Raw genomic sequence first — 26,218 nt, 5'->3', positions numbered from 1 at the left:
GAGAGTAAAGAGTTTTGTATAAATCAGAGCTCAAGAAACTCAGTGTTTCTTTAAGTGATGTGTCTAAGCAAGATTAGTTGAGATCTTAAAGCCCGCTGTTATATTTATATTAAGCAATGGTATTTTGCTTTCAAGTATATGTATATGGAACACCAAATAATTATTCTTTCAATTCCGTAATAAAAAAAGATTTCTTTCCAAATCATTCAATGATTTCCATCTTCAGTATTAAAAAGAAACAAACAAACAAAACAAACAACCACACACACAAAAGGCAAAGGAATTGTTGAACTGCAATTCTTTTCTGCATTGTCTTCTGCCCTGTGGTTTTTCATATGCAAAGCATGCTTCCTTACAGATGGAATCCACCAGTCCCTGCCATTAAGGGAAACACAGCAGGACCCAGAGAGGATTTGTTGAAGCTGAAAACTGACTTCATAATTTAGCTCTGAGTCTTGAAGCAGCATAAGTCACACTATAAATCAGAACACCGGATCCACAAATGTAAGGCAAATAGAGTGAAACATGAATTTTCCCCCTCATACTTCTCCTCTTGTTAGAACAATTAAAACAACAACTGGCTCCTTTATTGCTTGTGAGTTAGCAGTTAGCCAAGTGAAGTGACAATTTCAGGCTACAGGAGGTAGAGCCATAGAAAAAAGAAAACACAGCCAATAAGGTGAGGCAATTGCTGTCATGTTATGCCAACAGAGACTGCCAGGTTTCTAAATAAAAACAATCTTTCCACCATGGTGAATACATTGTACTTTTGCTTAGCTTAGTTTCATGGATCTTCCTATTGGAGAAAGCCAGTTTATACTTCTATTATCTGTTTTTGGTTCCACTAAAAAAGATTTGACTGAGGCCAGAGATTAAGTCGGCTTTTTTTTTTTTTTTTTTTTTTTAAGGCGTGGGGGAATACGCTTAACTTCACCTTGCCTGTGAGAGCAGAATGTTTTTGGTCTACAAGAGCCTTTCTATTCATGTATTTACTATGTAGAGAGTAGGATTCTTTGTATATGATAGCCTAGTAATGATAAGCTTTGTTCCTCCACAAGAGTCACGAAGGCACAAATTCTGTGGTCTTCCACTCTTTGTTGTAGCAGCTGGCGGCAGAAAAGACAGTGTGATGCCTATGTGTGAAAATGTACGATTTTCTGCCCCTGCTTTTCCAATCTAATAGGTAATATTTATGTACTGTTAAAATTCTTATGTTTAAGTGGTTGTTTTCAGTTTTAACAGGATGGTTTAAAAATTAACAATGCATTTTATTTTTGATGAGCAAGAAAGGCCTAACCCTTCTATGAGTGCTTAGGTATCAAACTGTCTTCCTTTCCCAAGAGTCAACTGGTAATATAATGGGTCTGCAGGACAATGTATGACAACTTGTTCATGAGTAAGGACCTCTATTGGTTCCAATGATTACTGCATAAACTGGAAGATGAAAATAGGGGCTGTGTCGATTGGATTGGTTGATTTGACTTCAATAAAAAAAATTGGTAACTTCATGGTTTAGCTTTTGGACCTGTCTTGGTGATAAGGGAGCATAAGGCAAGCTGAGGGCAAAGCACAAACTAACAACAAGCCCCTCCCCCCCACCCCCACCCTCCACCCCAGGTAGGATATGTTGTGACATTCCTCAGGTACTCTTGGCTGCCCAGGAACAAAGGAAAGGGGTAAACAAATGGTTAACTGATAGAGATCACAGTCATGCAGGGCAGGAGTCTCCATCAGTTTACAGATGTCTTAGTAAATTACAAGAAAAAGGCAATCTTATCAATAACCTAATCTCCAGAAACCCCCAGATTCAGTTTCCTGGAGCCCTAAATCACCCTCCCCTCCACAATGATGTGGGGAACAAAGGCAAGGAGAAAATGTAAATAACATCAAATTTCTTTATAACCTTCCCATTGACAAACACTTGAAACAAATACAGAATATAACATTTCTCCAGGAACTTCCTACTGTCTTAATGTTAATGCCTTACTAGAGGGAAAACAACCTTAGCTTGACAACAGCAAGGCCTCTGGTTTCTTCAGAGTCCTCTTTAGCATATCAAAATCTTTCTGGTGGCCTCTCTTTTGCCTTTACCTCCCTCAACTCCACAGTACATAATTAGTCACTTTTCACAACGCCAGTGCAGCTCTTTCTGCCCATGGGTCCTGTCCCTGTGCTTTAATAAAATCACCTTTTTGTACCAAAGACATCTCAAGAATTCTTTCTTGGCCATCAGCCCCAGACCCCCCCACCACCACTCTAAAACCCCATCATGATTGGTCTTTGTAAGATCTGGCAAAATAGCTGGAATTTTCTCCTCATTACCAGCAGCTAGAGAGGAATAGAACCTGTAACAGAAAATACCATGTGTATCATGTGAAAAGGATCACAGAGATTTAGCAAAACATTACTAAAAGGACATGTGATGTAGGATTCAAACAGACTTGGGCTAAAATCCCAGCCAAGTCACTTATGCCACTTATTCTGTGAACCTGAACATGTTGTTTAACCTCTTTGAACTTCAGTTTTCTTATTTTGTGACACCCCTAAAGGGGCTGTGATGTCTACTTTAAAAATGTACATCAACTGATGAGATACCAGCCACAAAACACAATAAAGCATTTAAAAAGATGTATCTGCCTCAAACAACAGCAATAGCCACCAGAGTCATTTCAGTAGAATATTTCATAGGATGCAGTAGAGGGTGATGGGGTAGAGCAGAGACTAAGAAGACTGCCTGAGGTTTAAACCTACCTCCACCATCAGTGATTAATTTCTTTGTGCCTGAATTTTTCCATTTATGCAATGGAGTTAATCAGAGCATGAACCTTATAGCAATATTGTGAGGATTAACTGAGATAATGCATATAGAATGATTAGGACATTGTAAAAAAATTAATGATGCTATCTATTTTTATTATTTCCTCCCCCTCCTAGGGGGGTTAACTGAAAAGAGTATAGAGGTAGTCCACGTAGTGCTAAAGGGCAATAAGCTATGTTTTAAAAACTCCAGCCACATACTAGGATTTCCCTGGAAGGGAGAGAGAGGCAGTGACTTAATGACATTGCAAATGCTCCCCAATGATCACAGGAATTTACCTCGTTCTGATTTTGCCTCAAAAGCATGAATGTGAGTCTGGCACCAGTGAGTTTTAAGAAGGACTGGAGAAATTTTGGGGGGGCTTTTGATTAACTCAACATGTTTCAGTAGGTTCTGAACCTATTTGAATAAATCTCTGAATATTTTGGAAATGTGGGAAGTCTATAATTAATCCTCATGGGATGAACAGAAACTACTTGTATAAATCAAAAGGAGTCTTTACATTCTTTTTTTTTTTCAACATCCTGCACCTATATAATAAAATGTCCTTGCATTTGGATGGTGCTTTGCAATTTAAAGCATTTCCATACATGTAGTTTTATTTCAGCCCCATATAGTTCTGAAGAGCTGGATCAGCAGTCAATACTTTGTTTTATAGGCAAGAAATTGAAGATTTGGGAGGCGAAGGGACTTCCCCCCAAATGACATCATTTTAAGTGACAGAGTAAGTTAAAAAATTACTCAGCAGTGTTTGATAAGGTTGGCTTAGTTTTAGGTTATGTAAGAGTATGCTGTCACAAGCACCATTACAATTACTGCCACATTATGACTTTAAAATTCTGCTTTCACTAATTATAATACAAGGAGACCTTTCTAATATGGAGATGTGTTTGCCTTCTATACTTATCTTCTACATTTATATCTGCTCTTTGAGGCTATTTCAGTTTGACATTTCTCTGCTTTTTCTAGGAAAATTCTCTGAAAAAGACTCAGAAATATCTGAAAAATATTGTGGATGCAAAGTTTAGAAAAGAGCTTTAGTTTAAAATAAAGATGTGGTAGCTCAAACAACATTCAAGGACAAATAGAATTCTTTATTTTTGTAGTCTTGCTTGTGGCTTATTTGTCTATGTCTGAGAAACAACAAAAGAATCACAGCTGGATTTGCAGATGCATCTAACAGAGGAAAAATGCAGAGGTATATGTGGAAGCATTCTTTTTCCTTCTTCTTAAAAATGAACTAAAAAATAAAAGCACCTATGGAATTGAGATTGGAGCAAGAGAAGCAAGTGTGGGAAGATGGATAACCTTTGATGTCAAGTTGATTTCTCATACCTATGTGGTGCAATTTTAGTTTGAATATTAGCTATGAGATCTGCAGTCCCCTGTTCTACAAGGCTACAGAGGTGAAGGCAGAATATTTCAGAGGTTTCTCAAAACTCTAATAAAAATCTCTCCTGCCAGATGACCCCTGATAAACTTCAGTCTTCCTTTCGGTAAAAAGCTCCCCAAGACAGGCTCAGAAAGGATGATGTTCACCACGATTAAGTCTCCAGTCAGCCATGGTAGGCAGGTGAGAAATTTCATTGGAGTTTTCCCTTACTTGGCAGTTTTAGATGTTTTAGTAAGTAATGCAAATCAAACAGGAGAACTTGGTAGGAATATGTGAAAACGAGGTCTATATTACATTAAATGTGCTTTTGGGTTGTAATATTTACCTAATGATGCAATGTATCGAAATTGAACTTACTGTGAAGTAAGTTATATACGAAGTTCATATATTCTGCTTCCACTTCTGTTTATGTTGTGCCTATGCTTGTGGCTTCACAGTGATATATTTTTCAGCGGTACATCAATATGTACAGTTCTTAATATGAGCACTTATACATTATATTGTGGCATCCTCATTCCTCTTCAAGTTCTCGAGCATAGGGTTTATGACTTATTTACTGCACTATTTTTATGCCTCACAAAATGACTAGCATATGGTAGGTGCTCTCTAAATATGCCTGTTGAACTGACCTGAAGATGAATGTTTCCTTGTCCAAGAACAATTTCATAATATAAAATCTGAAAACCTTAGAAAAACAAATTTTGGGTATTTCTGACCTGGCTTTTATGAGTTTGGGTTTTAAAGGAGAGCATGCAGATTTTTGTTGTTGTTGTTGTTTATTACATTTCTAGTGCATAAGTTCTGGGCAAAAAGAATATCCTGACGGGTCTGCATTAACTAATAGAGAGTGATAAATATTCTGCACATTCTGTAATTATTATGGGATCCTTAAATAATCTCATGCACTGTCATTGGGATTTATTTTGTTCTCTGAGCACATATCATTATGATAAAAAAGATTTGAGGGTCAATGATAAATGGAAAACTTTGTCTCCTACATCTTTTTTTGGTTCAGTATATTTGCAGTGGTCACTCCAAGTATGTGAGGCTTGGACGTCAAGCAGCACGTCTTTGAGAACACTTACTCCTCACCCCCGCAGGGCCAGCTACATAATTTGTGGTGCCCAGTTCAAGATGAAGATGCAGAATCTCTACTTCAAAAAGCAGGAAAAAAAAAAAACCCTTTACTTTCTTTAGCAGTCTTTCTCAAGCTGTTATTGTGTTCTCTTTTTTTATTAAAAAAATAAGTTTATTTAGTTTGAGAGAGAGAGAGAGAGAGAGAGAGAGAGAGAGCAAGCAGGGGAGGGGCAGGGAGAGAGGGAGAGAGAGAATCCCAAGCAGGCCCTGAGCTATTTGCACAGAGCCTGACGTGGGGCTCAAGCTCACAAACCTTGAGATCTCAACCTGAGCCAAAATCAAGAGTCGGACACTCAACTGACTAAGCCACCAAAGTGCCCCTATTACTGTATTTTTTACTTGCCAGTTAATGCCATCCTGCCTCAGGCATGAGGATACTCACAGGGTGAATGCAGACCTATGCAGACATCCAGGACCATGCCCTGTGTTTAGCATGTGGCTATGTCATGGACTGGACTCTGACTCTTCCTGTGCCCATGCCCAGGCCCCCGTCAGAGGTGGACCTGTCAGTGGTCACTGGGTGGGGAGCAGGTGACTGAGAACTTTTCCTGGAGACACAGGAAGGTGGTGGGACTGCAGGACTCCAAGTCCTGGCACAAGCTCCATTGTCCCATCTCACTTCACTAACAATAGCCAAAATCAAAGATTATCTGTGTATTAAGAATTTTGATATGGCAGTATCAAAGTATTAAGCCTCTAATGAAGGCCTTTTATGAGCACGATTCCCTGTGCAGCCGCAGTGCCTCACACCCATGAAGCTTGGCTGTGGTCCCCAGGACAGATGATGTATGGGATGATGGGGAACATTACTGCTGAGAAGTGATGGCTCTTACCTCAATCCTGAGGCAAGAGGGTTGACACTGCCTTTCTTATTCTCCATTGTGACTGTTTCCTCACTTGGTCTTCATTTTAATCCACTTCCTTTCATATAAAAATAATGAAGGAAAGGAAGGTGGATATGCAATTTTGATAAAGTGTAATTTATACCAGTGAAATTATGCCTGCAAACATAATATGAATGCATGTCAAGGTTTTATTTAACTTGGTAATTAATGAGGGAATCAGTAAGATGTCAAAACTAATTTAAAGAATATTCGAGAAGCAATATTAAGATTGCTCAATTAGATATAAAACTAGTCAATGTCCAACAGGGCAATAAACTGCAACATTTAGAGTACTTTTCCATTAGAACAAAATTATTCTCATCTCTATCTGACAAAAATCTACAAGTTAACTTCTGCCTCTATAAAGCTGTAAAATGGACTGGACAATAAAAAGTAAAGCCCCAAACTGGAGAATTTCACTTCAGGTACATCCAAGTAACCTGGTTCAGGTTAAGAATGATTTATTTGTCAATGTTATTTCTCTCAGACTAGCATTCTCTGGATTTTTACTTCATCTGACCATGATAGTATAAGGTTTTCTCAGTTGCCCTCCATATGCACAGAAATAGATTTTTAATATACACAATGGCAGAACATAAAATTAGAATGTATTTTTTAATATATTTAAATCAACATGCATTTAGATTTCCCTTAATATTTAAATTAGAGGATATACTTCTAGATGACAAACAATAGCATTGGAAGGGCCTTTAGATGCTTAGATATCTAGAATTAGAAAGGTCTGGGTGATCTTTAGTCAAATGAGAAAAAAAAAAAAAGCTCAGGAAGGATATGTGCCCATATCACATAGAAGAGCAGATATGAGATTTGAACCTAGTGCTGACCATTGTTCTGGTTCATGAGGGATGTCCCCAGTGGTTCTGAGCAGTTCCATCTCATTTGGAGACCAAGTATCCATTCATGTCCATCCTTGAAAAAGGTGCATGTTGGTTCATCATCTGTTCAAGGGACATTTCAAGTGTCAGGAATTCCCAATGTGACAATAGGTGGTCCACATTCAAAGCCAGCTGGGCACTGAGTCCACTTCACTCTGTCCTGGTCCTGAGGCAAAGTCCTTCTTCTTTCCAAACAACTAGTCCCTATTCTTTTGACTCTTCCTCTCCACCATCCCTTCCCCAGCCCAGGCCTGTCTCTTTGGGAGCAGAAACTGTCACCCTCTGATCATGGATATAAATATTTGTGACTCACATTTAGGACTAGAACAGTTTTGAGGCTTTAATTTCTGTTTCTGTGTAGATGGGTAGATTGAGGAAGCAAATACAGAAACCTTAGAGCATTTGTAGGGGAGGAAAAGGGAAGGAAATTAGTCAGCTGAATGTTCAGGGATAATCTCACCACAGAGTTCCAATGCGCAGATAATTTCCTCCCTCAACACAACTCCAATATTTAGGCATGATTTTCTGTCAGTTCTATAGAACTTAAATTGTTGTCGTAAGTCCTATTAATACAGGACTGAGAAGAAAACAATGTATATCTTGGAGCCTATGACAACTTGTCAGGTATGAAGAAAGGATTCTTGGTATTAAAGCATACAAACCCAGCATATATTCCCAGGTATTGCTGTACAATCTTCTACTCTGGAAGTCTTTGAAAAGTGGAAAAAAAAAGTACTCGCTGGATGTTGTTTGTATCAACTGGTGTAGCATTTCCTCATACTGTTTCTGAGAAACAGAATGTTCAGTGTAATGTTAATACATATTCCTGGAAAAATGTTATTTGGGTGAAATAAGTTTAGAAACTTCTATTAAGTACAGTGGAATGCGTTATTTTCTATACGACTTCTTTAACATGTTGAAATACATTACACTTAAAGAGGGGAATGGGCACGTGACATTTTATGAATTTGTCTTAGAAAAATTTGCCCCCTCTCATCTTTTTTCCCCCAAGGAGTGCTTATTAGTATATCTTGAAAAACAGTATTGGAAATTCCAGTCTAGTTTAATCCCCTCTTTACTGAAATGGTGAAAATTCCAGAAATGGTTAGTGGTACCCTTAAGAGTAAGGGGAAGAAGGCACAGACCTCTTGCCTGTTAGACTGGTCTGAAGCAATAAACTATAATTTTTAGATATAGCCTCATCTTTAAGTATAATTCCCAACTCAGAGAACTGCTGAAAATAGCTACCAAATCACTAACTTTGGACAACTAACTTTTTTTGTGTAATGGAGCAAATAGTTGATTCATATTGCAAAGGTTAGGACAGAAAGCACTTACTTAAAGTCTAGAAGAGTATGATTTATCCTGTCTCTATTATCAGTGTTGACTTGAACAAATATCTTAACTCACTTATACCCCATTTTCCCATTTGTGAAGCTGAAATCTAAATCTATGTCCCAAAGATATTTTAAGCGTTAACATCATTTTCAGATAAAATTACATCAGAACAGTACCACTATCTCGTTTTCCAAAACAAAGACAGTACTTGGTAATTGCTAGGTCAATGGCAATCAGCAGTATTTATAAACAGTACTTGCTTGAAGCCACTATTGTGTTTTGATGTCAATAAACAATAACCAAATTTATTTTCCAGTGTTTTTCCATCTAGTCTTTATACTCTTAAGTTTTTAACAAGTTTTAACTTGTTCTCCAAATCACTTGCTGTGTAGGAGGGGAGGGGGAACAATTCTTACTTCATTTTCCTAGTATAAAAGGTTAAGCAATTTTCCTAAGGTAACTAATAGGCAGCAAATGGGCCAGGAACAAAATGTAAGGCTTGGGAATTCTGTCTACTACTGAACCAAAACGATTGGTTTGTTTCCTTCCTAAATTAATTATTTAAACTCCTTGTTTTAAGCATTTTGCAAACCTAAGCCAAGGGATTCTAGATATCTCACATTTCATTCCACCTTTAACTGTGCTTTGTTTTCGTTTGTCAAGTTTTCCACACAATTTTAACAGTTGCATATCCAGTTACATATAAAAATCATAACACAATTTACCAAATCTTTTGTGTGTGTATGTGTGTGCGTGCGCATGTATACAAATGAAAGCTTTAAGTAGTAAGCCATGTAGATTTAAAACAAGAATAAGTATTTCTAGTTACAAAACAAACTGGTTTTAATACATAAATTCTTCCTAAAACCCCATTAATTAACAGTTTTTGAAGGGGAGCAAAACAGTCAAGGAAAACATATTAGCAGCTCATATTTTGCTTGCTTGTTCTTTGGAGAAAAAAAAAACTGTTAGTATTCTATAAGAAAAGGAGAGGAAGGATAGTTTTCAGATGGGATTTAAGCCAGAGAGGTCTCTTATGCCCAGGAAGATCAATCAGGGCAAATGAGTTCTCCATGTATTATTACCTAAGGGTAGAGAAAATTGAAGATGAGATTTTTTCCCCCTACTTGTTTGACCTTGCTGCATAAATATGATGTAAAAAATATGTGTGGAATTTGATAGTGGTCTTTTCTATTAGTCAAACCTTGAAAATTTAACTCTTTGAGACTTTTCAAATTTGGTGTAAATGATACAATTTCTTCACGTTTAATCTTGTTTGTTCTCATTTAAATATAATTGTATTTGCAATCACGACTTTAATGAAACTCTGATTTGCAGAGGACCTAAATGCTTTCTGCCCTGTAAAAACAAATGCTCAACCCTTGTTGCTGCACTCAAGGATACCAGTAATAAAAGTGGTTAGAAAATCAATTTAAACTGCATTTGTACTTTACCAAGAACCCTGTGACACTTACATTGGTAAGAGTTATGCTTTCCAAATATGTGATCCACTTTTATAAGCAACTAAGAACCCTGCAGCTTCAGTCAGACTATCCAAGCAAGAATAAATGACCCCACATCAATCCATTTTCACAATACCTGACACTTGTAGAATGGGGGAAAGAAATGAGATCAAAAAAGATAAACAACAGGCTGTGCAACCTAGACTGTTTCAACCTAAGACTGAACCTTGTATGCATAAATGAAAAAAACACATTTTACTCTGCAGCCCTTAATGTTTTACAAACCTGAGATTATCATAAGCAAAAGAGTATGTAGAAAAAGATCCCATGTCTTATTGTTCTTTATAAATCCCATGCATCACACTGCTTAACATAAAAAAGGTTCTCTGCAAATGCTTGTGGTATGAAAGAAGGGATGGATGAATGATCTTAAAGATACACAAATCCCATTTTAATCAAACAGATTGGATTAAAATAATTTCTAAATATGGATATTGCAGGGGAAAAAACAGAAAAAAGTTACCAAAATATTTTGTTGTGATATATTACATTTCATCTCAGTAATATGGAGCTAAAACATGCCTGTATTTTTCCTTTCTTCTAATAATAGCACTGATATATTTGTTTTTCACATCATGGAAGACTTTAATGGGTCTATTTTTCTAAGTGCTTTTCTGCTTATGATAACCTCCAGCTTGTTAAACATTAAGGAAAGCAGAGGGATAGGACTGAGCAGCTGGGACTCCCATCTTTTGGTAATGCAGAAGATGGCAGGTATTCAGAAAAAGCTCAAAGCTCAGAAATAAGACAAAGGGGCAAGAGCATATTCTTTTAATATCCTACTAGAGTATTTTCTAACAGGCCTGCTTAAAGATTATGTAATCCTCTGGAAGAATGCTCTATTCTGTGGCTCACTATTACTATTGATTAGGCCCAGACTCTGAAGTTACATGTTAACTTGTAGATTTTTGTCTGATGGAGAAGCAAACAAGCATAAAATGGTAGGAAAGAAAACCACAAAATTACATTTTGTTCTCTTGTAGGGTACTAACTACTTTTGTCTTTAACTCAGCAGTCTTATTTTAGCATTCACTCAGTGACACTCTGTCCTCAGTCTCTTGGATTCTCTTTGAAGCAGGCTTAACCATCATGCTCATGTCTTCATTAATGAGATAACTAAATCTTTGGCATGTGTTCATTATGTACTTGTGTGAAAGTCAGGTTTGAAACTCTTTGAAAACTGACCTTTGACACTGGTCTTTATAACAAACAGGATTTAAAAGTATATACACAGAATTGTGTATAAAAGTGAATATTTATTTACAATGAGAAAAGAAATCTCAGTGACTTACAAGGAAGTTTGGAGATTCGGGCCTCTTTCTCTGAAATCTCTTTAGACTCTTCCCAGGAAATGCTTACATGGAAATGAATCTTGATTGCAAGCTAGTTTGCCCTCTGAAAGAGAACTATAATAACCTACTGCAATTCCTAGCAACTCCCAAGTCTCAGAAGGACATGTGTAAGGGTGGGGGGAGGGAGACTCTTAGCTTCATTTGCTCCAGAGTAAACCAGGTCTATACCGGGGGAGAGCACACCAGCAAGTAAGGAGTTGTGAAGTATACGGCTGGGAGAAATAAACCAGAGATCTTTTCCTCCCTTGGGTAACTGAACCGTGGAGTGGCCCCTTGCTCAGATTTTGGTGAAGACTCACATACACATGTATCAGAAGATCCAGCACTGAGCTTCTGTTGTAGGGAGAACATGCGGAACCAAAATGGCACCATTTAAGAAGAAAACCTCTGAATCTATTTCAATCAAATCCCTTCTGCCCCAGAACAGCCCCAAATATGGACAAACTAGACACAGAAGAGGGACAGAAAGGCATCAGGAAGAAAACATCACATTCTTTCTCCATTCAAGTTCTTGAACTGCAGGTGTACCCAACCAAGAAGGGGACTGGAACCATTAAACTAAATGTAAGGTGGAAGTTTTAAACTGGAGTAGGCTGAAACATGCTTTTAATATGTCAACATGAATAGAAAGCTCTGGAACATGCATGATATTCCATTAAGAAAAAGTAAAGAGAAATCCTACAGAGCACGCTTGACATCACTGACAAAAGAAAACTAAAACCCTCTAAAGTTTAAACTGCCTTTAATGAAAGGATACATAGATAAATGTCTTAAATGCTCAATTAATTAACACAATGAGAGAAATGGAGAAGACCACATACACTCCTAAATTTTTACCTGAAACCTGGTTGGGTACTTTCTTTTTTCACCTTCTTTCTAGCAATAGGGGCTACCTACAATTGAGATGCTTAGATGCTCAGTAGCAAACTTTTACAGCTGAGAATAATCTAACCAAATACAAATTAGTCCTCTACGACATGAGACACAAATTCTGAGTACAATTTCAAGGATGCTGACTGTAGACAGAAAGTGTAGCAACTAAGAAGAAGGATTAAATATTTGAAGATGTTATTAGTTTAAATTTGTGGTGAGAAATTGATCTGAAATAGGCTCTTTTTCCCCCCTTGGTATTCAGAAGGTGAGAGTAGACCACTGAGCTAGATTAGGGGTAATCTGGCCTGGATATAGAGTAATAACTAAAAGATCTCAGCAGGTGATGCCTAGCTACATACCACTATGAAATGACAAGACAAGCAAACATTTTGTGGGGGTGTTGCTACTCACTACAGAACAGATAGAAATGCTAAGACATGATACCCTAATCTTTTGTACTCTAATGGTTGTTACTACTGCAATTTCAAATTCAATTTACAGCTCCTACCTCATTTTGAAGTGCTAAATGATTTGAAAACTAAATATCTAGAAATCACAAAAAAAGTTCTTTTTATCAAACAATGTCAAAAAAGATGTCTATGAAATGAGAAAACATGGATTGAAAGAAAAGGGAAAATGAATTGAAAGAACAGAATGAAAGAAACCAATTTTTACTTCTATTCACATGGGACAGTGGGAACAATGAAAGTTCCCTAATGGTAAGAAATACAATTTTTTTTTTTTTTTGGAGATTACTTGTTTTAGTTAATTTTATGTGTCAACCTGACTGGGCTAGAGGATACCTAAATAGCTGGTTAAACATTATTTCTGGGTGTATCTCTTAGGGTGTTTCTAAAAGAAATCAGTATTTGAATTCATAGGCTGAATAAAGCAGATGACCCTTTCCAACTTGGATGGGCATCATCCAGTCCCTTGGGGATCTGAACAGAACAAAAAGTAGAGGAAAGTAGAATTTGCTCTCTGTTTTTTTTTTAATTTTTATTTTTTATTAAAAAAATTTTTTTAATGTGTATTTATTTTTGAAACAGAGAGAGACAGAGCCTGAATGGGGGAGGGTCAGAGAGAGGGAGACACAGAATCTGAAACAGGGTCCAGGCTCTGAGCTGTCAGCACAGAGCCCGACGCAGGGCTTGAACTCACAGACTGCGAGATCATGACCTGAGCCGAAGTTGGCCACTTAACCGACTGAGCCATCCAGGCGCCCTGCTCTCTGACTGTTGAGCTGTGACATCAATCTCCTGCCATCAACGCTCCTGGTTTTCAAGCTTTCAGACTCAGACTGGCATCTACATCACTAGCTTTCTTGGGTTTTTAGCGGACTGACAGATTGCAGAACTTGCTAGCCTCCATAACTGCATGAGTCAATACCTTATAATACCCATATAACTTTTAAAAACATGTTTATTTATTTATTTTGAGAGAGAGAGAGAGAAAGAGAGAGAGAGAGAACCTGTGACAATGGGAGAGGGGCAGAGAAAGAGGGAGAGACGAGAATCCCAAGCCGGCTCCATACTGTCAGTACAGAGTGTGATGCAGAGCTTGATCTCAGGAACTGTGAGATCATGACCTGAGCCGAAATCAAGAGCTGGATGGTCAACTGGCTGAGCCACCCAGGCACCTCTATCTATCTATCTATCTATCTATCTATCTATCTATCTATCTATCTATGTAAACATTGTTTAACATTGAAAATTAAATTGAGTTGGACTTTCTTCGTCAATGAATTGAATAAAACAACTCTTTCATCCATCTTTTATCCTAGCGCAGTGGTCTGCAAACCATGGCCCTTGGGCCAAATCCTGCTAGTCATCTATTTGTGTGAATAAAGTTTTACTGGAACACAGCCATGCCCATTCATTTTTTATATGTTGTCAAAGGCATATAAAATAGCAGAGTTGAATCGCTGTGATGCAAAGTCTGAAATATTTGCTATTTTGACATCTACAAAAAAGTTTGCTGACCCCTGCCCCAGCACATGGAGGGTAGCATTGGTTAGTGATGAATAAAAGCTATGAGAACAATTAGAGGCACAGACAGCACATTCATTCACATATGGGAATTATTGACTTTCAGTGCATGATAAAATACATTCCTATAGGCTTAGCACCTGGTAAAATTAAGACTAAGTTTAAAACTTGCATTTCAATAATTATTTACTATAATGTCAGTGACATGAGTTCTTAGTGCATTTGCTGTATAGGTTATATTCCCAAACCTGAGATCCTTTTAAATTATTATTTAACCTATTTAAAAACATCTGGCATAGAAAGGAGAAAGTGATTTAAATATTATCTGTTTAATTTGCTAACCTTCCTATGTATGCCCTTTTGGAAACAGCTTGTTCAAAGTCCATAGAGATTTGGATACTCAGAATAACCCTTCTTTATCACTTTTCTAAACTGAATTTCACTACATGCAATTTGGGTTTCTCTGAAATGAGCAACCACAGGGGTTTGAAAATTCTAGCACAGATTTATAACAAAATGAAAAAAGGTTGGATACTGTCCAGAAACATGTGATGGTACTCAAAGCAGAATGACATTTGCTTGGTAAAGCTGCTGAAGTGTTACTCCTCTTAATATTTTTCAACATGAAATTTGTCTTCTTGTAAGCAGGTTACCTTCATAGACAATGGAGGGACAGAACTTATTAACACTGAATAACACTTATTAACTTATCAACCAAGCTGCTAAAATGAGTGATGATTTTGTTTACAAATAGCTATAAATAGGGTTGATTGCATGAACCCTAAAGTATAGCTTTATGGTACTGAACGTCTCTTCACTTACCATCCTACTCTTCTTTAGAGTAAGTATGCTTCTTTAAGGGTTATCTCCTATTAAACCACTATTAAACCACTAGTCTTTATATGTTGGAAAAAGCATTCCCAGGAGATGTGGATTAGGGTGTACAAGTGTGTGTGTGTGTGTGTGTGTGTGTGTGTGTGTGTACTGAAAAAAACTTTTCTCTCTCTTAAGGTTAGGAGAGATTTTTTTTTTAAATTCTAGATGAAAGTCACTGGACTAGATCAATTAAATTGTGATGACAAATTATTTGCATTTTCAAGTAAAACCATCATGCATACATGCTATAGTATTTAAAAATTAGTGTCTTTATATCTTGAGACAGAAAAGCTGAGAGGTAAAAAAGCTTTCTTCTTGACCTTGTAATAATGACTCTTTCTTTCTGAACATACAGGGTCTGTTACTTTGGAAGTAAAATAAACTTGTAGACCAAAAAAGAATTCTATCAGGTCACTCTGTCTATTCCTTTTCAATCCAGAAAGGCTAAATATTGATATACCTTATTGAAATTGCTCTGCTATTTTGAAAGCTGTCTTGAATCCAATCTTCTCTTCTGGGAAAATAGGAGAAGAGAGAAAACCTGAGGGGTGTAGGTGATGGAGCACCTATAGCCATTTTGCTATATTTGAAATCTGAGAATGGAGTGAAAACTGAAGTGTCCAAAGTGAGCAGAAGAAACTGGGCCCTAGGGTGGCCTTTAAGTCATGAATCAAAAGATACCTAAAATGGGAATCCACAGCCTTCCACTTAGTGTGAACCAGTAAATTCTGTTTGGGATGAGTTTCCCAGAATTTGTAACAGAAGGATTCCTACCTGATACAGAAAGCATCTCTACTTTCTAGCTCAGTTAATGGGGTTCCAAAAGATTAGCAAACTTGCCCAAGTTCACATAATTATTAAGCAACTAAGCCAGGATTTGAAGTGACTTCTTCATGTCAGTTTACTAAAAGGATCTGCTGGGGGCAGTTCAAACTGGATTTTTAACTAACTACAATGTGATAAACATGAAAAAACAAAGACATACCAAAAAGACAGGAGTGAAACAAGGACAGAGTGAAGGACATTGTAAATGAGGTATAAGGTTCAATAATTTCTGAGGATTCTGAAAATCTGAGATTTCCCTGGTTGTCTCATTTCTCCCAGTTACTCAGCAAGACAGAGGATCGTGGATGGCTCTCCTTCCCAGGTTGACTATTTTATACTCCAGCTATTTATAGTGCCCTAATTAGAAATCATTGCAAACATAACATTTGTGTTTTGATTTGCTAAAACACTGATATTGCCAATCCATAAGAATAATATGCATTTCATTTCTAAGAATAGTTGCTAGTGCCAGGAAGCCATGGAAAGCAAACCCAGACTCATGAGGACCCTCATAGTTTCAGAAGGCAAACCACCATGAAATATTCTAATTATTCAGCTTTTTCCCATTAGAATAATCCAAAATGAGCCCCTACTCCTTAGGGGTCAAAGTATCTCATCCTTCCAGCCCTTGACAAGTATTTAATTATTGAAGTTTCATGTTTTCAAATGCATGTTGATTTTACATTCTCCTCCAGAATATATCTGTTTGCATATATAAAAAGCAAAAACAAACAAAAAAAACAGGAGAAAAGGAGAGGAGAGTTTATAAGTCTGCCTGGGTAGGCAGGCTCAGGAGTGACATCAAGTCAGATAGCACTGACAGACCCAAAAGGTGACAAGGGTTGGAAGACAGTCTGGAAGGTCCTGGAGAGATCCTTTTTATGATGCGACAACACGGACAGGAAAATAATCTTTGGCTTTTGCCAACAACACAGATGGGAACTGAGTTGCCAAAAGCATTAAGCCAGTTCAGGTCCATTTTGTCCAAGTCAAGATAGGGCTCAGTAGCAGAGTTTCTCTAGGTTCCTTGGTTGGAAAACTTTATACCATTCCATGTATTCCAAGTATGGGTATGCGTCTGCTGGGGGCAGTGTGTTGGTCATGGTGAGGATTCTTTATGACATTTTTTTGTTCTGTGTTCTTCTCTATGGACTGAAGCTGCTCATGGCCTCACTGGGAGTCCTCCTTCAGTACATATTCTGGTTCTCCTTATGAGTTGCTACACAGACTGCTGGAATGCCCTATTATGGTTTACTATTGGTATTTTAGACAAAACAGGAAAGAGTAAACATACCATTCTTATTCTGATAATCTTCCCTGTAGCCCTATAGCTATCTGTGCTCTTCTTGGATTAAACTTTTGACCTCCAAGGGGCTGTTCTTATGATCCTTCTGAGAGGTCTATTTTTGTTGTTGTTCTGAAATTAGCCAACTCCAGTGTATTATGGTGTTGGTGTGCATAAGGAGATGCTGGATTGGAAGTTGTAGTTGCCATGGACCAGCATGTCCTGGATGCAATAACGCAAAGAGTAGTTTTGGCAGTTCAGCATTGGTAATCAAGATAGCAATCATGTTGTTCAGAGGATGTGAAGAGTGTTTTATTTGGGGTTACAGCCAGCTAGTCTCCATTTCACTAACAATAAAAGGCACATACAGATCTGGAAGACCTTAAATAGTGCTTGCCAAAATCAGCTGTCATTTGAGTGGATTTCTCTGGAGTAGGGGTTGAGAGGTTGAAAGACTGAGAAATTGATATGGAAAGCCAGAATAATGTATATGATGGAAAACAGATACTTTTGTGTGTGTGTGTGTGTGGGGGGGGAATTCACTCTAAGGCCTTAAGTGCTGATAAAGCTTCCATACTAAACTGAAAGCTGCTTGTGTGCAGGATAGTGTCTTAAATATACATCTTCGTTTCACATAGTACTTTCCCTCAGTTGGCCTTCAGGCAATGTTTGCTGAAATAAATCTAAGAGAATGAACCTAGGGCTATTTTATATCTATCCTACTAGAATAATTATTTTTACTTTTTTTTCAAATACATATTAAATAACTAAAACTGGAAGTCATGTGAGGTTCTCTAGTTTATGAAAATAAGAGATTTATTTTATTTAGCATGTATTTGGCTTACAGTATCTCTGACAGCTATTGTTACAAAGTAAAACTAACTCTTACCTATTCTCCGAGTTGGTGATGTGGACACTTCTGTAGAAAATTAGAGTATAATTGTTTTCTATTGCTGTATGGCAAAATTACCACAGAATTAGCAACTTAAAACACATTTATTATCTTATTTTTTCTGTGGGTCAAGGGTTTAAGGAAAGGCTTAACTGGTCCTCTGTATAAGAGGCCCCTAAGCTTCAGTCAAGGTGTTGGTCAGGTTGGGATCTTATTCAAGGTTCAATTGGGAAGGACCTGCTCCCAAGCTGAAGTGGTTGTTGGTAAAATTTAGTTTCTTGCAGTTGTAGAACTGAGGGCTTCAATATTTGCTGGCTGTCAGCTAGAGGCCACCTTACTGGTTGTTTGCTGGAGGCTATTCTCAGTGCCCTGTCACATGGACCTTCTCCAAAATGCTTCATGCTTTATCAAAGTCAGCAAGACAGAGAGGGTCTCCTTGCAAGATGCAGCTACAATCTTATGTAACCTAATGACATAACTGACGTTTCACCACCTTCTGTTGGTTCACCAATTGGTTTCACCAATTCTGTTGGTTCAAAGCAAATCATAGATCCTACACTAAAGGAGAGGGAATCATACAAAGGCATGAACACTGGGAGAGGGATAATGGGGTCTATGTTAAAATCTGTTCATCATATATAGAAAGAGAGGAAACACAATTCTTGTCACTTTTATAATTCTGTCAGTGGTAAAGCCTCACTGACAATATTTAATTTAGGTTGAATGACACAAATATTTCAGACATTAGTAAGTCAGTAGGAAAAGCTGTTTTCCTGTTTCTATTTCACTTAGTTACACAACAGTTAATTTTCCTTCAGGGTCCTGAAGGTTATCTTACTGGATAATTTTTGCATTATTATATGTTTTAAAAATAATTGCTATTAGTGGGTTCACTATAAAGCAGACTACTTATTAAATAAGACCTTAGTTTTGTTTCTTTCAGAAAAATAACCACGACCAAGGAAGTTAGCTTCACTCAAACTCAAAATTCACTCTTTTCAAGTCCTTTGAAACTTCATCTGTTATGTTTTTCTTATATGAATTAAGTCCTAATTGCTGGTGTCATTTTACAAATGTGTAAATCAAGGCACACACTTGGGCAGAGCTAATCAGAAGCAAAGGGTTTAGACACCCCAAGAGTTGATATCCTCTTTTTCCACTAAACTATGCTTTCTCCTCAAATATTAGGTCAGAGTGTGATTGTTCGGTAAATATATCACCTTGACTTTATCATACCTGCCCATTCCTCTGTTCCTGTCTTTGGCCTGTGGTTCTATGTTGTTTTTCATTTCCTTTTCCACTGATTATTTTCAGAGCCCATCTCTGCCTACCATTCCTATCTACTCTTGCGATAAATTTTTTTTCTCTTTCCCACACTATGCATACAGATGTTTACTTTTGTGGAGTCATTACCTACTTGATACCTTGCCCCTTAGAAACACTGAGGTGAATTAATTAAGATATTTCCTGTGAGATTTGGTCAATTTTTCCTTGACTTTCATTAATATAATCTGTACATGCTTTACCATCCTCTCTGTCATTATTTGTAGCCCTGAAATAAAGATTTCTCAGAGGATTAAAGAAATTTGGGAATATGTTCTACCTGTCCAAATGAGACTCCCTCAGGGTTGATTCACTTAAGACATTTTAGTGGAGCAGAAAGTAATTGTAATTAAAATCTTTTTAATCTTATAAGAGCAGGATGAATCTTTATTTCAAGGGAAATAAGGTATATAGGCTTTTTCCTCCTTGACATACAGATTGCAAATAAAAAGAAGAAACAGATATAAGTATTCTTCTCCATCTTCAATCTTAGAGATCTGAGTTGATCTTTTATATTTTTGAAGATGAAGCAAAAAATGCAATAAAAATTAATGCATCAAAACCATTATCAATGAATAAAAATCTGTCATTTATATATTCCAAAAGCAGAACACCTTGGTAAATTATGCTTGAATCTATCTGAAATTGCCAAAATCAGGTCCAGTTACCTAGTTATTTTCAGAGGTCAAGTATTTCTTGACATTGGAACCACAATATACAACTTTCTTTGAACAAACAAGTATCCACCACATGCGTGAAACACCTAGATGATGCATACACAAAATTGGAAGTTCCAGACCTTTCCATCACCCAGATGACAGTGCTGCTGGTTTTTGTTGTTTTAAGAATGGAGTCAAGAAATAGAGGTTAGAGTTCAAGAGGCTAGAACTAACCTGATGCAGGTGCCATTGTTGTGGCATAGATGACGAGCACACCATGGGACATGGCAGTTCTCGATGTTCTTTCCACGTAGTGCTTCATCAATGATGAAGAATTCTTTGTTGTTTACTTGAAGCTCTTGAATGCAGCCATTGAACCCATAAATGTGACCTGCATTCTTATGGATCTTAACATCTTCTGGGATATGGCCAAGGTACATTGATTCAAAATGCACCTATAAGAAAAATAACAACAAAAATATCTGATGAGGTGTTGCCAGATTATACGAGAAAGACCTAGAATGTTTTGTTCTGTAAGGCATGTTTTAATGTATCTTTCTGTGTAAAACAGTTCGTAATTGTTGCTTAGTTTTGTCACCTCTACTAGGTGGTAGGATAAGTTACCTTAGGAAAGGGTCCTTATTTTATATTTCTTTTGTAACTCTCACAATACGTAATGAAATCTTAATTTTTTTTAAAAAAGGGCATTCACTAAAACTTGTTGATTGATTACTCTGAAATGTATTTTGGAAGTGAAGTGTTTGAATCTTAATGTAAATATTAGCAAATAATAACTGATAAGGAAAATAGAGTCTTGTTAATTAACTATTGTTAGAGATTGAATTGTGTTTCCCCCAAATTCCTATGTGAAGTTCTAACCCTCAGTAGCTCCGAATGCGACCTTATTTGGAAACAGAGCTTATACTCGCTGACCAGCATGATGATAAAATCACTGGCACAATGTAAACTGCTACTTAATCTCTCTTCCCACCCTTCAGTAACGTATATAAATTGAATTCTCATCATTTGTATGTATATAAAAAGTAACTTTCCCAAACAGGAATTTATGAATACACGTGAATTCTGGATTAAGTGGTAACAAGACCCTGATCTTCAGGGCTGTTGGCATACAAAAGGTGCATGCAGCATTTGTGCAGTTTATGCCTCTGATGTCCTTATCCCCAATACACATTCATGCACTCCAAACTGATACCTGAAAAGTATCCAGATTGACATTACAGATCCACTAAAATGGAAAACTATCATTGCAAGAATTCTGAAAGTAGAGCCAAATAATTAAGTTAGGGCTCTAAGGGGAGGAGAGAATGGGAAATGCTCAGTAATGTCACCTAATGTTTACATTAATATGCTCTGGTTTGATGCAAATGCACTTTTAGAGAACAGAGCATGTTCAATTCTAGGAACATCAAAGCATCTCCATGACCCATAATAGATCTAACTAACTCTATTATTTGAGCTCTTGTTCTTTTTTAGTAACTCGAGTTCTGCTTCTAAAGGCATTCCTTAATTTTGTGTGTGTGTACTTTATAAAAGATTCAGATATACAGTCACCCAGAGGATGACTATTTTCGGGCATAGTGGGGTGGAAAACTCAAGGTGTAATAATAGGCCCTCTTGCAGTACAGGAGTATTTCTGTTTGTTTTCACATCCTTTCTCATATGCTAAGTCCATTTATATTACTACTCTAATAAACTATTAGCAAAAACTCTTTTATCAATTTAAGATAAGTAACTCACTGCTAATGCAATCTGGGATCTACCGTGAACCTGTAGAATCAGTGAATCCAAGGCCATGACCTTCTCTCACCGAGGATCTTTGACATCTTTGTGTATTGATCACACACCTGGAACAGCAAACCTCTCACAGCTTTGACAAGTGTGCTGTTTTAGCACAAAACTGATAAAGGATGGAAGAATATCCTCCTCTTCTGTCAGCAGTAGTCAGATCTGAGGGAAAGTCTATAGAGCTATCTATGATTTATTAGACCATTAAAAAACACCCAAACAATGAAAGTAGATGGCTCTTGTATTTCTTCTGATCTGAGGCTCAAGCTTAGTTGGAGTCCTGAAATGTCTGAAAAAGCTGCTGCCATTGACTGAACATAGATAACCATTAAAATGGTTGACTTCCTCTATCCCCAGACTCTTAATTATCCAGGAGCAGCCTTTTGTGTGTATAATCATTTCTAAGGAGACAGGTCTTTAAAATAAGTCTTTTCTAATAACTTCTTGTGAATCAGACTATGGAGAATAGAGTCTGACATGAAGATATGATCTTACAAGATAAAACCACAGAGAACAGACATGGATAATCAAGGAGGAATCATCAAGATAATGAAAAATATGAATGGTGACTGAGGGAAAAGGACTCCACAAATGATAAGAGTGAAATAAGCATTCCCTTTCCTCCCAGAGTTTTCTCTTTAAAGGAAGAATATAGTTGCCCTTTTATAATGTGTAGGAATAAAATAAGAAGACAGGCAAAAGGGAACAAACTTCTAAAAACTACAGAGGTGGAAACAGGTAAGAAGTTGCTTTATCTCTTCTTTATTCTGTTTTAATTTAAATTTAGACTTTGGAGTCTACATATATTTCTGTAATGATATCTAGATTCAATGTTTAGTTTTGTTTTACAGCCTCAAATCTTAAATTAAATAACTTTTATGTTAACAGGAAGGTAACTAACGTAGTTTTTACTTAAGATTAACTACTGGAGTGTACTTGTCTTTACTCAAGAATGTGATGACTTATAATTGAAACACTGACTTTTATTTGGGTGTTGTTACTAGATTTTTGTTTTTAATATTATCTGAATTTAATGCAGACAAATTCAAAACCAGAAACATCAAGTCTTGGAATGGGATAAGAGATGCTGTGTAAGGTGTTTGGCAAGAAGGATTTATTTAAATTACTTCTTACATATGATTTATCTTAAATTTTTAAAAAACTTTAGAGGCATTTAATGAAAGGGGATCAAAAGGCAGAACCAATATTTATCTTAGAAGAGATCTCTCTAACTCACTCTCTCTCTCTCTCCTCCCCATAAGAATCTATGACCATACAGTCTCTTCTATATTAATTTTAATCCCTTTGGGGTAGGGCCTCTAACATGGTCATTTTGGGATTCCTTCAGAGTCCATAACAGTGTCTTATAAATAGGAGGTTTACTATAGGTTTTTACAAATGACCTGATTTATGACACTCAATCCTGGTTTGTGTGTGTGTGTGTGTGTGTGTGTGTGTGTGTGTGTGTGTGTGTTTTACAGTTTCCTGTTTAATTTCTAGGCATCTTCTTCTACTTTATGCTGCCTTATAACCTTGCTGTTTCACTAGATTCAGTCTCCAGGAGGTCCTCACTGGATACCACTCAAGAAGGAATATTAATATCACTTTAATTGTAATATAGCTTTCAATATTTAATATATATAGCATAGAGTGCCCGATAGTGCTTATATGGAAATTCTTCAATTTCTTATGAGATTAATGTCAAGTAGCTTACAAAAAGAGGTTTTTTTTAATTTGATAAATAGCAATGAAATCCTCATTAGTTCTTTACTTTCCAGTTAAATCTTTGATTCTTAAGGCTTTCCAGGCTAGAGAACGTTCTCAAAATAGTATCTTCTCCCTTTGTCAAAGAAAAAACCAAACTTCAGTGAAGCAATCAATGAACTGAGTTGCTACCCTGTGAGCACAGTGATATAGGGAAGTAGAGATACAAAAAAGAAAAGGATATGGATTATTTTTGTCTAAATGGAAATTTAATGTAATCTTGGGAATGAAATCATAAATAAATGAAATATTTAGAAAATATAGTATACAGATCAGCAATATGGCAAAATAAAAAGCTCCAGCTACTCCTTCTTTAGGGAGATATTAATTCAACAACAATACACAGACCAAATCCTTTTGTGAGAAATGAGTAGACTGAGTTAAGAAGCACTTGTACCCCAGGTGAGTATGAAACCAGCTGTTATTGAGGATGACAGGAAAATCTGTGGCACTCACTGGCCAAAGCTCTCCCCCAGACTCAGTGAGGTATAACTAGAAGAAAACTTCCAGCTTCTAGTTTCTCTCTGGGGAGGGAAATAGAAGAATGAAACATATATACTATGTGCAGACTTTTCAGGGACTGACCAAAGGACTAGTTTCCGTTTTGTCTGAATCTATGTGCTGACAGGAAAGTGTGCCAGGTGTGGCGCTACTGAGACCAAATGCAAAGGTTGGAATAACATGAATTCACTCACTGTAGATGTCCCCTGCAGCTCAGTGGGAAGGGGGGAAGGGTAGGCAAAACCCCCCTAACTCCTGACTTCTCCCTAGCAGTGGCAAGAGTTGAAGTGTGCACCCAAAATAATGTCTTTTCAGGGGGCTGAGTGAAGAATGAGTTTGTCTCCCCTGTCTTGATGGGACCTGGCCATCACTGAAAACAAAAGACGGCTGGATGCTGTGTTGCTGCTCCAGAGGACCGCTGATGCAGTAGACTGAGGCTGATATAATTTGGTGGTCTCTTATAGGGGCCAGAGCAGGGGGGCAGGGTAAAGAAGAGTGGAGCATGTTTCTAACATTATGGCTTTTCTATGGGTTTCTTGAGTGACTGGTTTCTATTTTGCCTGACTTGGAAGTTCTGCATGACCCATGTACTCTAGAAACTCTGGGGCTGCTGAGAACAAAAGAGAAGTGGGTGGCTTGTGGTAGGTAGCTCCAGAGAACCTGTAGTACTGCAGACACCAGAAGCAGCAAAACACTATGAGTACCTGGAAAAGGAAACTGGCAAATTGCTATAATAGAGAATTTACACACACAAGTCCAGAGAAGATACATGCACAGGTTTGAGAGGTTCTCAGACTCTCAGGCTGATTGGTGAAGATCTTTTCCTATACAGAGCCAGTCCATAAAGACTGGGAGAGATGTCTGTTTTTTCTATAGTGTAGATCTCATCACGAATTCTACAATGTAAAGGAAGAAATGGGGAAAAAAAAATCAAAGGAACAAAAGAGGTCTCCAGCAACCAGCCCTAAAGAAATGGAAGTACCTGAGAAAGAATGAAAGTCACAGTCATGAAGATGCTCAATGAGCTCAGGAAAATGAAGCATAAAGAAAATGAGAACATCAACAAAGAGAAAATATAGTAAAGAATCAAGCAGAAATTTTGGAGCTGAAAATGCAAAACTAAATTGAAAACTTTATTAGAGGGGTTTCATCAAAAGACTTGATCAAGCAGAAGCACTTGATCAGCAAACTCAAACTCAAACCTCAAAGATAGGTTTCTTTGAAATTATTCAGTTAGAGGAGCAAAAGGAAAAAAAAAAAGATTGAAGAAGAGTGAGGAAAGCCTAAGGGTCGTATAAGATGCTATCAAATAGAGCAATATGTGCATTATGGGAGTCTCACAAGGAGAAGAAAGAGAGGGGCAGAATACTTACTTGAAGATATAATGACAGTTAATAAACATGAGAATTTTAACTTTACTTATTCAAACATTTTCTTACTTGATTCTTTTAGTTGGAATGAAGACAAAAATTTATAGCTGAATTAAAAAAAAATAAAAGATATTGAAAATTTCCCAAATCTGGGGTAAAAAATGGACATCTAGATTTAAGAAGCCCAGAAACTACCACAAGAAAGAACTCAAAGAAGTCTACACCAAGACACATAATCAAACTGTCAAAAGTCAAAGAGAGAATTCTGAAAGCAGAAAAAAAAAGTGACTTGTCACATAAAAGGAAGGCCCATAGGACTATCAATGGATTTCTTACCAGAAACATTCAAGGCCAGAGGGAGTGGGATGATATACACAAAGTGCTCAACTCCCTCCCCCCACCCCAAACTGCCAAATAAGAACACTATATCTGGCAAAACTGTCCTTTAAAAATGAAGCAGAGGGGCACCTGGATGGCTCATTCAGTTGAGTGTCCAGCTCTTGATTTCAGCTCAGGCCATGATCCCACGTTTGTGGAATCAAGCCCCATATCTGGCTCCATGATGAGCATGGAGCCTGCTTGAGATCCTCTCTCTCTCTCTCTCTCTCTCTCTCTCTCTCTCTGTCTTTCTGCCCCTCTCTCTTGATCATGTGCTCTCTCTCTAAAATAACATTAAAAAACAATGAAAACAAACCAAATAAACAAAAGCCGAGGA

The 26,218-nt window shown here is 37.2% G+C and overlaps 1 protein-coding gene across 1 annotated transcript in view; it reads right to left on the bottom strand.

Annotated features, from left to right (window-relative positions):
* EYS (eyes shut homolog) overlaps positions 1–26,218 on the bottom strand; it is a 1,631,667-nt gene that overhangs the window by 205,379 nt on the left and 1,400,070 nt on the right. The window contains exon 34 of the mRNA XM_047102761.1: positions 20,297–20,517. Coding sequence (XP_046958717.1) covers positions 20,297–20,517 — 221 coding nt within the window. The remainder of the gene's footprint in view (positions 1–20,296; positions 20,518–26,218) is intronic.

This window comes from Lynx rufus, unplaced genomic scaffold (assembly GCF_022079265.1).
Source record: "Lynx rufus isolate CCGP_SWC_20201006 ecotype Redwood Valley unplaced genomic scaffold, mLynRuf1.p SCAF_6, whole genome shotgun sequence".
Lineage (NCBI taxonomy): Eukaryota > Metazoa > Chordata > Mammalia > Carnivora > Felidae > Lynx > Lynx rufus.
The sequence above is the reverse complement of the archived record's forward strand: the minus strand, read 5'-3'. Positions and strand labels throughout refer to the sequence as shown.